Consider the following 15,336-nt stretch of genomic DNA (forward strand, 5'->3'; position numbering starts at 1 on the left):
GGGCTCCCTAATTCCCAGGAGAAGGGGTCACGTAGGGGTGAAGAGTTTTACACCGGCCCCCATTGTCTAACCCCACTCTTCCCAGGATAGGCCTTGAGTTTGAGTAACAGGTGTCAAAGTAAACAATGTTGTACTGTTTATACTGTACAAGGATAGAAAAAAAGGTTCCCATCCAAAGGCCACCATGACATTGTTCTAAACACCCCTCAAGTCATAAAGGGGTGTGGGGGGCTTCTAATTAGCATGCTAGGACAGGTATAAAAAGGCCCCTCATGGAACACTGCCAAACACCCATTCAAAAAACCCCCTTTGAGGAGCGACTGGCGTGGATTGTTCTGCTGTACCTGGAGGACTCCTGCATCTACAACCCAGTCAGAAAACCTTTGTGGATTTCTACACCATCAAGCCCTTCAAAACCTTGGGGAGTGACTGGCCTGGATTGTTTTGGAGCCAACCCAAGGAACTTAAGGCAAGAATGGACCGGAGCAACTTTTCCCAGATTGACACCGCCTGTCAACATGTAGAGAAGGTAAATAATGGATGGCGCAATGGTGTATTAGGGTGTACATGTAGTTTGGAAAAAAGTTGCACTTTTAAAAAATAGTACTATGTAGTGTGGATTGTAAACTGTTAATCTTTAAGGCGATGTGCTGTGTTTAATGTGAATAAAGGTTTTGTTGAAGGATGGAGTTTAAAAAGACCTGAATTGTAATGTAAAGGTATTTAAAATGAATAAAGGTTTTGTTGAGTTTAAAAAGCTATGTGTGTAGGTATTTAGTGTTAATGGGGTGGTGACGTAGGGTAGAGTTTGCAGGCTATGTATTTAAGGGGCATAATGTTGTAGGCCTTAGGAGGGTACATGCAGAGTGGAACAGGGTATTTTACAGCTCATAGAAACATTTAACCACACTGTAACGGTACCATAGGGGCTTTAAATAATATACAGGGCATATAATTAAAAAATTAATAATGCCTGGTTGCACTCACCAAACCGCTGTAGAGAGTTGGAGGGGTCCATGGAGGGCTCCGGGGTCCTTGCTGCTCCTTGGGGGGTCCTGAGGGCCTTGTATTTAAAAAATAAATAAACCCTGGGGCCAGTTGTCCAGGGGGGCTCCTGGTGGGGCGCCATAGTCCCTTGGGGTGTCCTGGGGGTCTCTGGGTCCCTAGTGCAGCGTTATTTTTAAAAATATGCCCCCAGAGCCCTCGTGCCTCGGGCGCTGCTCTGGGGGGTGGGGGTCGCGGTGTCTCTGGGCCTCCGCGGCCGTTCCTTGTGTAAATAAAAGGCCCCCAGAGCCCGCTTGCCTCGGGCGCTGCTCTGGGGGTGGGGGTCGCGGTGTCTCTGGGCCTCCGCGGCCGTTCCTGGTGTAAATAAAAGGCCCCCAGAGCCCGCTTGCCTCGGGCGCTGCTCTGGGGGTGGGGGTCGCGGTGTCTCTGGGCCTCCGCGGCCGCTCATGGTGTAAATAAAAGGCCCCCAGAGCCCGCTTGCCTCGGGCGCTGCTCTGGGGGTGGGGGTCGCGGTGTCTCTGGGCCTCCGCGGCCGCTCCTGGTGTAAATAAAAGGCCCCCAGAGCCCGCTTGCCTCGGGCGCTGCTCTGGGGGTGGGGGTCGCGGTGTCTCTGGGCCTCCGCGGCCGCTCCTGGTGTAAATAAAAGGCCCCCAGAGCCCGCTTGCCTCGGGCGCTGCTCTGGGGGTGGGGGTCGCGGTGTCTCTGGGCCTCCGCGGCCGTTCTTTTTAAAAAATAATCCCCCACGAGCCCGCTTGCTGCTGGCGCTGCTCGAGGGTGAGGGGTGTAGGGCTCCGGTGTCCTTGGGGGCTGTGAGGGTATATACCAGCCCCGGGCTCCACGTGGATCCAGCAGCAGGCAGCATGGCGGCGTGAGCTTCTCCGGGGCTGCTGTGTAAGGACCGCCCCCAACAGTGATGAGTTGGTGACATCACTGAAGGGGCGGCCCTAACCCTGCAGCCCCGGTGTGGTTTTTTATTGAGAATTATCTAGCGCTGGGCTTTACCCCGAATGTGTCAGGGCGCTTCACAATAGCGGGACACGCCTGGGGCATAGCGCTTCACATAAGAACTTGCTGCAAAAACATAAGGACTAAGGATTACATGCACTACATAAAAAGATACAAACAGGAAAACACACCACGGAGCTGCAGGGCAGGGTCCGCCCCTCCACTGATATCACCAGTGATGAGTTGGTGATATCACTGGAGGGGGCGGACCCTGCACTGCAGCTCCGAGGTGTTTTTTTTTTTTTTTTTTTTTTTTTTTTTTTTTTTTTTTGTTTTATTAGCTAGTGCGAACTGTACACGAAGGCTGGCAGAGCGCTTTATATATGACCCATTTGTAAGACATAAGCACTAAGAATTGGATGAGTTATATAAAAAAGATACAAGTAGAAAAAATGTAGCGCAGACTTTATCCCAAGTTGTCAGAGCGCTTTACACAAGAACCTGTTTGCAAAACATAGGGACTCAGGATTACAGGTGTTACATAAAAGATACAAACAGAAAAAATACTGCTTGTTAGCGCAGACTTTACCCGAAGGTGTCAGAGCGCTTTACATAAGACACAGTTGCAAAACATAAGGGGAGTGACATGTGTGCCGGTTACAAAAGCAAACGTTAAGTTACATGAGTAATAAATAAAGTGACAAGTGTGCAGGTTACAAGAGAAAACAAAGTACAGTTAGAGCTATAATACTGTGATATAAGGCAGACACTCGAGCACAAGAATAAGCATTATGTAGTCAATTGTGGCAATGGCGCAACTATTTAAAGCACTCAAAATGTGAGAGTTATTAAACAATGTGTTACAAGAGAAAAGTGGCATGTACATGTTACAAAAGAGTAACCGGTATATAGGGTAGTGGTTAAATGTCAGAAGGGCCATGTGTACCTAAAGTGGTTTACCCCATAAGCAAAGGATATGGCGCAGGTTGTTTTTTAACATATGTTTTAGCGCAGCACTTGCAACGCTTTTTTAAAAATGTGTGTTGGTGCACCCCGCTTATCAGGTTTTAAATGTATACAAGAATTGTTTGAAGTTGTGATACTTTTGTTTAAGAAAGGCGTTTACTAAAACCGCTGCTTTTTTTTTTTTTTATTTTTTTTTTTTTTATGTTTAATACAGGTGCAAGACCTTGCAAATGCAACCGTCACCAATGTGCCCCCTGGGCTGGCCCCAGCTGTAATAAATAGCAACGCTGGGCACTTGTCAGCCCCGCAGCCTGGTATATATATATTTAAAGCTATGTAGTTCTACGTAGTTTTGTACACCAGTCTCTCAGAAGTTCTCTTTTTTCTAATGGGCTCTCATGTGTGTATGCTTTTACAGCTTATGACCCTGACCTACAACAAGCTTTTGACGATTTTATGGAGTACATCGAGGCTCAAGACGCTCTGAACACTGTGCAAAACACTTCAGTTCCTACAGGTAAATAAAAAGACAGCTGTTATTTAAACTGTCTAAGACGCTGGGTAGTTGGTGGGGTAGGCCAGAGTCCTGACCCTGAGGATGTATAGAGGTAATCATCAGAAAAGATGTCTAATGTTGGGTATTATTTTTTTTTTACAGGTGTCCCTACGCTATGCCAGGACGTCGTCAAGGTCCAAGAGGCGGCGCATGGTTCAAAAGAAAGCCCCTTGAAGAGGAAAGCTTCAACTTCTAAAGTGGGACCACTGTCAAAGAAAGGAGCTGCAAAAAGACCTCTTTCAGGTGTGTTTTTTACAAAAGGGTGTGAGAAGTACTAGAGGTGTTACAGCTGCTTGTAGCAAAGCCTATATCAAAAAAGGTGGTTGTGTAGGACGTAGTCCGCTGGTGCTTGTATGTGTTGTTTTTTTTTATGCTTTCTCTAATATATATATATTTTCTGTTTATATTTTAGAAGCGGCTCAGAAACATGCGGCTGAAGAGAGGTCGGTGGCGCCCTTAATGGACATAACAACATCCGTCCAGAACAACGGAAGCGGCGCGAAAGGCGTGAGTAGGCGTGTACGCCAGGAAAAACTCTCTACCTACTACACACCAAGCAACACGCTGAACAACCAGCTACAACAATCTATTCTGCACAGGGGTGGGGTCAACACTGGCGGCCTGCCTACAAACCAGGCCTCCCTTAAGAAGAAACATAGGGACTCAGAGAACCTCCCCAACCCTTTAAAACGTGTGAAGGCCTGTAAGGTATTCACAGATCCCCAAACAGAACAGTTAAACATGAAGAAGAAGACACCGGAGGTGCTCCAAGAGGGTCAGGCAAAGCTCTTAAGTCCTGAGAAGAAAAGCCCTAGCACCCCTGAGCCCCAAGCTAGCCCCTTAGATTTATCTATAAAAAAGGATGCTAAGCCCTTGAATGAGACCTATACAACCTTGAGCCCCAAGGAGGTGTTAGCTGCACCTGTGGGTGTAGAAGAGGCGTCGCCACCACAACCCCCTAAAACATCGCGCCTCTCAAGGAAACATCTGAAGCTGAAACCGGGGGTCCCTAAGCTACAGTTAGCAGAGTCCCTCAGCAGCCCTAAGGCAACGGCGGATCCACCAAGCGTCCTGAAACCCCAGACAGTGCCAAATAGAATAACTGTACATGTAGAGGTGCACGCCCCTGAACAGCCCCCAAAACCGGTTGTAAGTGTTCAGGCACAGCCTAGGGTCTCAACAGGTGATACTGCGCAACCCCTAGAAGGTCCTTCTACCACGATTAGCAACTCTCTTGAGGCATTGAGGGGGTTGGTAGACAACATAGGTAGAACCCCAGAAGCGGTGTACCAGGGGTCTTTGAGCACAGAGGGTTTACAGAACACAGGTAACCAGGCACCACACCCTACCACCGACATTTCAACTAGGCCCCAGGATTACAACGACACCTCCTCACAATCCTCATACCCTTTGTCCCCGAGTACCCCGCCAGGAGCATACGCCCCTACCAGCCCCACGGCCATCCACATGTACACCCCCGTGTCCAGCCCCTCTGCCAACCCCGTGTACAGTCCTGTGTCCAGCCCAGCTGCCAAGCCCGTGTACAGTCCCGTGTCCAGTCCCGTGGCCAGCACCTATGCCAACCCTGTGTACAGTCCCGTGTCCAGTCCCGTGGCCAGCACCTATGCCAACCCTGTGTACAGTCCCGTGTCCAGTCCCGCGGACAGCACCTCTGCCAACCCTGTGTACAGTACCGTGTCCAAACCCGAGGCCAGCCCAGCTGCCAATCCCGTGTACAGTACCGTGTCCAGTCCCGTGGCCAGCACCTCTGCCAATCCTGTGTACAGTACCGTGTCCAAACCCGAGGCCAGCACCTCTGCCAGCCGCGTGTACAGGTCCGTGTCCATCCCATGGGACATGCCCGTGTACAGACCCGTGTCCAACCCCGTCTTTGAGGGTTGCAGTATAGATGGGACTGGGGGGGTGCCTCCATTTATAAGACCTCGCAAGGTGTGCCCCCCTAAGCAGGAACAAGATGGGTCTGTAAACACAGAAGATGTATTGAAGACACACGTAAGAGAGATACAGATGGCGGTTCGAAAATTAAAACGGCAGGCGAACCGTGCACTCATAAGAATGGATATGGGGTATTCCAATCTCATCAACAAGAGGGAGGCCCAACATCTGGTCGTGGCCAGGGTTGGGGTTTGTAAAAAAGACATCATACAGATGTGTCAGGCGGCTGTGGCTGACATACAAGGTACACATTCATGACTATGTAAGCACCAACCCCTAAAGACCCCCACAACCACTGGTGCTCATAAGAGACCCCCAAAATATAGCCGTACGGTCCAGAGGTTAGTGACAAAGTCTGCACGCTTCTTAAAACTGCTCAAGCAACGCCCAGTTGGTACCCCACAAACCTTCAAACAAGACCCCAATGTTTCCATAGAACCCTTCAAACAAGACACCCCTGTTTCCCTAGACCCTTTCAACCACGGTACCACAGCTTCAAGATCAACGCCTGAAGCATATAAGCCAGCACTTCACCGCCGACAATACATAGGGGCAGGGTCTAACATACCTAGGGTCGGCCATTTAAAGGGGGTAGGGGGGATGGCAAAACTCCAAACAACGCAACATTCAGAAGGACCCAGGGGTGGAACTGTAGCGGGGGCCTCCATGAACAAGACATCCAACGACAGCGACCTACCTGTTCAGATAGGCTGGGGCTTGGTATCTAGAAAAGCCTGGGCCCGTAAAAAAAAACAAAAGTGGCTTAATAGTACAAAGCAACGCAGGGTTTTAATAAATAAGCTCAAGAAGGCTAGAATATGCGCTACCCGCAGGTTTACAAGGACTCCTGAGACAGGGACCACCCTGACCTCCCAAAGTGACACATCAGAGAACACCTCCACAAATCACACTCCTACTGATGAGGGCCCAGAGCCCTTGTTTTTAGAGAGTGTTAGGAGTTACACTCGCAATGTAGAGAGGTTTAGGGCCGTAGAACACTATGAGGAGTTTAGATTTGTTAACCTACATCAAATAACATCAACCACTCACGGTGTTCTGGCTATACATCAGGCTGTGCAGGAGCTCATAGTAAGGTTGTTACACGATGTGGGGCCTAATGACTTTTTCCAACTCCGCTTCCAGGGGCAGGGTTTTGACACACCGTTGTTCACCAGGCGGAAGACCCGAGATGTTTTTGATGCTGTGCAATTTTTAGAAAACCTCTCAAGGCTTTTACAGAGTAAGGCTGAACTAGTCGCCTATGGCACGTTTAGAGTCATAGCCCTCATTGTACGGGGGCGTGAGGGGGGTGTTTCCAGACCCTTAAAGAGCGTACTATACAGTAAAATAATTGGCAAGAAACAGAGGTGGCTGCTCAACTTTAGCAACGCCACTGCCAATACATGTCTGGCGGCCAGCATCGTGGGTCTGTTGATGACTCGCAAGACCCCTGACGCTGTCATCATGTCTAGAGCTGCTGAAGCCCATGAGGTTCTTGAAATACCTCCTGACCGAATGGTCGGCTTTGGTGATATAGGTCTTTTTGAGAACTATTTCGCCGTGACGGTGAAAGTTCTCTATCACAGCGGTTCCTGGAAGTACTTTACAACCGGGGAACCTGTGAGAAACAAGACCGTATATGTCCTCCACATGGAAAATCATTTTTACGGTATCTTGAACCTTAAAGGTTTTCTGGGGGCCAAATATGTGTGCGCCCACTGCGATCATATATACAACAATAAAACATACCACCAGTGTGAAATGTGTTGTAAGATGTGTCAGAGGGACGGCTGCATAGAAGACGCTACCCTAAAGGTGAGGTGCGGCATCTGTAGGTTGTTTTGTCGCTCGCAAAACTGTTTGAGCATACACGAGCAATCTTACAGCTGCGTCCCTAAAAAGGACTGTAGCGAGTGTGGGCGGTATGTGGCAGTGAATCACAAGTGCAAAGGTATGATATGTCCCCGTTGCCATGTATCTTACAAAGCCGGTACCAACCATCAGTGTTATATGGTTAAAGGTCCATCTCAGACCAAGACCGAAGACTATATAGTGTTTGATATAGAGTGCACACAAGAGACGGGGGTACACCAGCCTAACTACATTTACGCGCACCATCTAACTTCCGACGACAGTTGGGAGTTTGAGGGACGAACGTGCGTTGGTGATTTCCTGAGCACTTTCATTCAGGCCAAATTCCAAGGATATACCATGCTAGCCCACAACTCGAAAGCCTATGACTCCTTCTTTATTCTACGAGACATGATTCGTGAAAAGATACAGGTGGAACTCATAACCCAGGGGTCTAAACTGATGCTGATGACGGTATGTCCTTTAAAAATACGCTTCATAGACACCCTGAATTTCCTACCCATGAAATTGAGCAAGCTGCCAAAGGCCTTTGGGTTCCCAGGTTGTAAAGGGTATTTTCCACACTTTTTCAACACCTGGGCTAACCAGAATTATGTGGGACCCATGCCGCCTCCTGACAGCTACGGGGTTGAATACATGATGCCTGATGAGAAAGTGAGCTTTCTAGAGTGGTACTCTGAAAACCGTGAAAAGGAGTTTCACTTTCAAACAGAGTTGAAAGCTTATTGTCAGGCTGATGTAATGATCCTCCGGCAAGCTTGTAACCTTTTCAGAGATGTTGTGGTGTCTATGACTAAAGAAGTCAAGGCCTTGAAACCTAAGACATTGACTAAGAAAGTCAAGGCCTCGACATCCAAAACCCCTGAAATACAGCATGCGGTCGAATACATAGACCCATTTCAAAACGTCACTCTGGCATCCATGTGTATGTCCATCTACAAACACATGTTTTTGAGGCCAGAAACTATCGCTCTAGTACCGCCAGACCTCTATAACGGTAAACAGAAACGTTATTCAACCCCCTCTATCCAGTGGCTCATGTACGTCTCTGAGAAGGAAGACATCCAGATTCAACATGCATTACAGGCTGGTGAATTCCGCCTGGGCCCCTATTACCTGGACGGGTACTCTGTAATTAAGGGTGTGCCGACAGCCTTTGAATTCAACGGCTGTTTTTACCACGGCTGCCCCAAGTGTTACAAGCCCCACGAATATAACAAAATGCTGGGTGCCAAATTTGAACACTTATACAGACGTACTCTGACAAAGGCCCAGTATGTTGAAAACAGTGGCTTTGCTATGAGAGTTCTTTGGGAGCACGAGTGGTTAGACATGTTAAAAACCGACACAGCCCTCTGCTCTTTTCTTAAGACTCATGATTTACCCACACCTTTGGAGCCCCGAGATGCCTTATTTGGGGGGCGTACAAATGCCATACAACTGTACAAGGCCGTTGGTGAGGGTGAGAAAATACACTACTATGATTTCACCAGTCTGTACCCTTTTGTGAACAAGATGAAGTTGTACCCGGTGGGTCATCCCACCATCATCTATAGAGATTTTAAGCCCCTAGACGAATACTTTGGGCTTATCAAATGTGAAATATATCCTCCTAAGCAGCTTTACTTCCCGGTGTTACCATGCAGAGTCGATGGCAAGCTAATGTTCCCCCTCTGCCGAACCTGTGCGATGCTTAAAGAGGTTGACGGCTGCACACACACCGAGGAACAAAGGATGCTCACAGGGACCTGGTGTAGCATCGAGGTACAAGCTGCCTTAGAGAAAGGGTACAGGCTAGGTAGAGTACACGAAGTGTGGCATTTTAAGAGCACTACAACACAACTCTTTGCCCCCTACATTAATTTGTTTCTCAGAGACAAGCAGGAGGCCTCAGGGTATCCTGACTGGTGTACTAGTCAGGATGCAAAACAGAAATACATCGATGACTACTACGCTCACGAGGGTATCCGTTTACGATCCCATCTGATAGAGGTCAATCCTGCACGCCGACAGTTAGCCAAACTCTGTCTCAACTCCTTATGGGGAAAATTTGCACAGCGCACAAACCTTTCAAATACTACCTTAATATCAGATCCTGATGAACTGTTCAAGTACCTGTTTGCCCCATGCTACGAGGTGTCCAGCTGCGAGTTTATCGATGACGATACCGCGGCTTTGTGTTGGAAATATGCCCAAGAGTACCCCACATCGAGTAACAACATAAACATTTTCATAGCCTGCTTCACGACAGCCCACGCTCGTCTAGAGCTTTACGGGGTTATGGATAAGCTCCAGGATCGCTGCTTGTATCACGATACAGATTCTGTGATTTTTCTGAGCAAGCCGGGGGATGAAGACCCTCCTCTAGGAGATTATCTGGGTAACCTAACCAGTGAGCTAGATAAGGACGAGTATATAAAAGAATATACTTCCTCAGGGCCTAAAACATACAGCTACCGTACCAACAAGAACAAGGTGTGTATGAAGGTCAAAGGGATAACATTAAATGTCAGCAACACCCTAAAAATCAATTTTGATAGCTTGAAGAATCTGGTGCAAGAATACGTTACAGCAGACGATTCTGAGAATGCTAAAACCATAGTCGTGAACCAACCCTGCATAGTCAGATCCAAAAAGAAGTGGGAAATCACAACCGAGCCTCTACATAAAACATTGCGAGTTGTTTTTGATAAAAGGGTCCTGACCACCGACTATAAAACACTGCCTTATGGTTATTAGGCCCATTAGAGAGACAGCCGCCACAGCATGGACACCAGGTTACAGCATCCATTCTCCTGCGTGCTAGCAGGACCCTCAAACTGTGGTAAAAGCTACTTTATAAAAAAGCTCTTAGAAAATGCCAACTCTGCTTTATCACAAACCCCTAACAACATTGTGTGGCTTTATTCATGCTGGCAGCCTCTTTATACAGACTTGGGCAGTCGGTTCCCACATATCAAATTTATAGAGGGTATACCGAATAACCTCAACGATGATGAACTACTACCACCAACCCTTGTAAATATGATAATTGTTGATGATCTGATGCGTGAAGGTGGTGATCATCCAGAGTTAGAGAGAGCTTTTACTCAATATTCACATCATCGCAATCTAAGCATCTGCTACATTGTGCAGAACTTGTTTTACAAAGGCAAGAACAGTAGGTCTATAGCTCTCAACGCTTCATACCTTGTTTTATTTAAAAACCCTCGGGACAAACAACAAATAGCTGTCATAGCTAAACAGATGTACCCCGGAAACACACACTTCTTCATGGAGGCCTTTAACGACGCTACATCAAAACCCCACGGGTACCTGTTGGTAGACTTAAAAAACGAAACTCTAGAAGACTATAGACTAAGGGCCGATATTTTTCCCCCAGAGCTACCTGTAGTTTACACACCAAAGCCCAAGACCAGGCCCTATAAAAAGCAGCGGTGAAGTCTTTTAGAACCATTTACAGGCCAGCCCTTATAACGCTCAGTGGTGACCATGTCTACACACCTACGCCGCAATTTAGCTCTCCTGAAAATGCTTGTTACAGCCAGCCCCCAACACCGAAAGGCCATCCTGGGCACCGCTTCTGACGATTTAGTGGCCGCCATTTCAGAAATAGCCCTAAACACCCTAAAAGGCAACGTCCCTATATCAAAGCGTCAGTTACAGGTTCTGAAGAAGAAGAAGGGGCTCATCAAGAAGCTCAGTAATAAAAGGGGCTCACTCATAACAAAGAAGAAACTGGTGAAACAGTCTGGAGGTTTTATAGGTAACTTGCTGGGCATAGCTATACCTGTAATTACAAGCCTCCTCTCGGGTCAGTGATGGATCATGCCACAAAAATGTATCTGGTTCCTAGGCAGCAAATGGAGCAGCTGGGGTCCACCACGGACAATGCCTGGGATATTCGTAGAAATGAGACTCTACGCCTGGATACTGAAATTAAGGACATTTTGAGCAGGACTGATCTAAACCCCTACGACAAGGCTAACCTTTACAACAGCACTCTAAAAAAATTCTTAAATTACTACACCCAGTGGAATACTGAGAAGAACAAGTTGACTCTATATACCCCAGACTCTGAACAACCAGCTGCTCAGGCCCCCGACCCTCAGCCCCTACAACCGCCTCCCGATGGGGCGACAGCTTCAGATACCTTTGCTGGAGACCTCCTAAAAAATATAGGTCAAAGGCACAGAGGGGCTGCGCAGATGCTGATGAGTAAACTAGCCGCTTCTAAAGACCTAGCCTCTTGGAATGAACGCGGTGAGTTTCTCTACAAGGGCCAACCTGTTGCAGGGTCGCATATGTACGATCTAGTCAAAGGTCTGACCCACCCCAAAATCCTAACGCCTCAAAATGCACCGAGAGGCTGGGAGCAGTTTCTGAGGGCCGCTGCTGAACTCAATATACCCTCCACGCTTGTTGGTAATAATGAACACCGGCGCCTGCTAGACAATTTGAAGAGTCCCCTACTGCCATCGCCTACAGGTTCTGAAGGCCCTAGACTATCTCCTACTTGGTCTACCCCTACCCAGCCGACGACATCTCGAAAAAAAAAAAAGACATTGACCCAGCCACCCATCGCTTGGATTTTTGATTAATTGTGTGTGATTTTTTATTCCTAGGTTTCTGCAGTAAAGTTTTGTCAACTAAATATTTGTAATAAACACCTTGTTATAACTTTACAAACCGTCTCAGTCGTCTTTCAAAAATCATTTCATGTTGCATGTATATTGAAATAACGAGTCTGAATGCATGTTTTTAAAAAAAATATAATGTCTTTTATTTTAAACGTTCAACTTTAGACATACAACTGTTATAAACCCTTACAGTTTTGACAAGGTACATATTCTGTTTTCACAGGTCTGACCGACACCCAGGTGTTTTCTTTTACATATTTCGCAACTATACGGTCATTGTTAACAAGATCCCCCGGATATAGATTTAAGAAATTTCTAAACGAAAGACCCTGTGACATTTTACTGATAAAATAAATACAATGTTCCCCGCATGTGATGGCCATGGAATCCTGCACCCTTAGTTTGTTATACTCCACCACAGCTGCAGCTTTTTTCACAAACTTGAATATAGGAGTTGTATAGAGTCTGTGCTCAGGGAACTCTGCGGTACTGTCAAACACTATAACCTTATCAACATCTATAAACATGGCCGCCCAATGTGTCCCAGCCTGGTCATGCGGGTCTGTGTTAAAGACTAGGGTGCAGGGCCTTTCTGCCCCTATTTCGCCTGGTAACCCATCGCTAGGGAAAACACCCAAAAAGTATTTCCTAGCGTATTTATGTCTGCTTAAGAAGTCACGTATCTGCACCGTATCCATTTCACCAATGTTTTTAAAGATAGTCAAACAAAATCTGCCTTGCGTGGTTGATCTGAATGATGCTGTCGAATACAGAGAATACGACCATGTTCACATTAGTCTGTAGTGGAGCTGCGAATCGTATTTCAGCTTTTAGATTCCCATTTTTGACCAGGTTGTAGTGATCGCCATCTTCCATGTCCGGTGTCAGGTCGAATGCGAACAGCGTGTATCCACGGCCATAGCCTTCTCTTGACACGGCTACACCGCAGTCCCTTTGATGCTTTCCTGTTATCGAAACCAGTCCTTGATATTCCCTGATGTAATGCCTTGCTTCAAAACTGGGGGTGTAGGGTTTTGCAGGAATCACATTGCCCTCGTGGACCAGCGCTGCGTAGTTGATGTTGTAGTGTTTAAAATTGAAGGGGTTTGAGCCATAGGTGCCACTAAAAGCTGTATTGTCCACAAACCCTATGATGATGAGTTTTGGTAGCTGTCCCAGAAATAAATTCTGCTGTTGTGTTAAGCGGGTACCTGCAGGGATGCTGAATACCTTCAGAGCTACTCTTTCCACAGCGTACTTGGCGTTGGATATTTGCAAAGCTTCGGCGTGCGCTAACCTGACGCTCGGGGACACTTTCACTCTCTTTACAAACAGACTCGCAGACAGTATGTTCAGCTTGTACTGTTCAGCATCCCCGTTGATGAGGCAGAATGAGTCCTTGTTGCGATTGAGCTTGATCTTAAGATCAATTCCGTTGATGAGCAGTTTATCTTGGAAGAAGAGGTCCGAATGTATGCGCCCCAGGAGGTCAAAGGTACGGCTGGCTGCAGCATGCCCCGCTCTTTTTATAAAGCCCTTATTATCACCATCCAGAGCTGTGATTTCAAACTGACCGTGTGTATCCCTGTGAAAGAGACCCGCTGAAAGTTGTGTGTCAAGGGCTTCGCTACTGTAATTTAGAATGCTTTCTATGTAGGCTCTGTAGGCGTACATGTTATCGTTCTGGGTGATGAGTCGGTCGCCCAGGGTGATGTCCACTTGATTAAACATGGTAGCTAGAGGGTAAGCGATCGGTGCCACTTTAGCGTCGTCGGCAATGTCGGACCCATCCGCTTTTACGATTTTACACATAAGATGCAGCAGAGTGTTGTTGAGATCCAAATACATATCCGTGGCCCCTGACACATAAAACTCTATAGGTGCCAGAGGTGTCAATGCTGCTAAAGGTGACACCTCCATGAAGAAGCTGTTTTCGATGCTTGTCTGCGTAGGTTTTAGACTAAACAAGTCTAACTCTGATTTGGCGCACTCTCCAGATCCACAATGTACGAAGGCCATGGCTGTGTTTACAAGTCTTTAAAAAATATTTACTTTAGAGCCGGTTCGTTTCTTCGCAGCTCTCTTCCGTCTTGGAGCTCTTCTTTTCTGAGGACGTTTTGAAGAGGTCCTCCTTTTTTTATAGGGGGCTGGGGGACCCCTGCGTCTGGAAACACGCCGTTTCCTTTTGACACTAGCGCGTGGCTTATACATCAAACCAGCTCCTTCTTGAGGTTGCTTGTTCATGCGCTCTGCAACCGCCGATGTAACAGACCCCACCACCTCCTGGGCAATGTTCGTGGCAGCAGCCTTAACATGAGGCTTTGCAATTTCATAGCCTCTTCTCAGGAAAGGCATAGCTCTTCTAAACAGACTCCTAAAGAATCCCCCTAATCCCGCCCCGTACATAACAGGTGAACCTTGAAAGTACGGTGGTCCTCCATAACCGGCTTGACTTCTGTAATAGTCTCTGTACATAGACGGATCTCCGTAGGTTTTCATAACCACCATGATGGCTGCTTAATACCCTCTGTCGTGTCTAGGCCTTAAATGAAGCTTGACAATAACTTTCCCGTATTTAAAGGCCACCGGCTCAGACTGATCATCGTAGATCATAATTGAAATAGTGTCAAAATGGTTTTTAGAAACTGCGACGTAGTCGGGTTTGTTAAATTGTATGTTGACCATGGTATTATTATCACCCTGTACATGCACCCACCTTAACAACGGCGAGTAACTATCACCTATCCTCTGAGACTCTACAATATCGCTGTACACATAGAGCGTGTAGAACCCCCCATTAATATCGGGGCACGTGTGATCTTGTTCCACGGGGCTTTTCACATGTTGTACTGTCCCTAAAATCCTTCTTAATTTACCTGAACAGTTAAACAGGTTGTTTCGATTTATGGATTTAAGAAACACCTTCCTTCTCACATTATCTAGCGCCAGATGAATATTCGGATGTGGTTCTATACTGGCTATGGATTTGTTGATGGCTTCGATAATGCTTGTTACGTGTGGGTAGTAGCCTGGTGGGAAGGATGTGTGTATGCCCATGGGGTCCTGGTCCCTCTTGATGTAAAACTTGGTTTCAGCCGCTGTAAATGTATTCCATGTTCTAGGGTATTGTATTTCTGTTAGGGCGACCTCCCAGTCCCCCTTCAGGTCCACAGCCTTAGCCAATTTGACGGTGTAATTAGAAATCTGATTGTTGGGGAACATGTCCTTAGAAGCGTTGGATGGTAAGGTTATATAAAAGGGTGTAGTCTCCATCGTCGCAGCGGCTTTTAGTTCACACACCCTTCAGGGAGCTGGCCAACACCCAACTGTTAAATTTCTCAGGCCATCCGCGCCATTTGACATATGCCTGGCTCTTAGCACCGGTACCTTTCCTTT

At 47.1% G+C, this 15,336-nt stretch overlaps 1 protein-coding gene across 1 annotated transcript; it reads left to right on the forward strand.

The window, feature by feature from the left end:
* Positions 1–3,662: 3,662 nt before the first annotated feature.
* LOC144754728 (uncharacterized) lies at positions 3,663–11,975 on the forward strand. Its single transcript, XM_078642885.1, has 2 exons — positions 3,663–3,715; positions 3,885–11,975. Exon 2 carries the CDS (start codon positions 6,029–6,031, stop codon positions 10,037–10,039), a length of 4,011 nt encoding a protein of 1,336 aa, XP_078499011.1. The 5' UTR covers positions 3,663–3,715; positions 3,885–6,028; the 3' UTR covers positions 10,040–11,975.
* Positions 11,976–15,336: the final 3,361 nt, after the last annotated feature.

This window comes from Lissotriton helveticus, chromosome 5_1 (genome assembly GCF_964261635.1).
Source record: "Lissotriton helveticus chromosome 5_1, aLisHel1.1, whole genome shotgun sequence".
Lineage (NCBI taxonomy): Eukaryota > Metazoa > Chordata > Amphibia > Caudata > Salamandridae > Lissotriton > Lissotriton helveticus.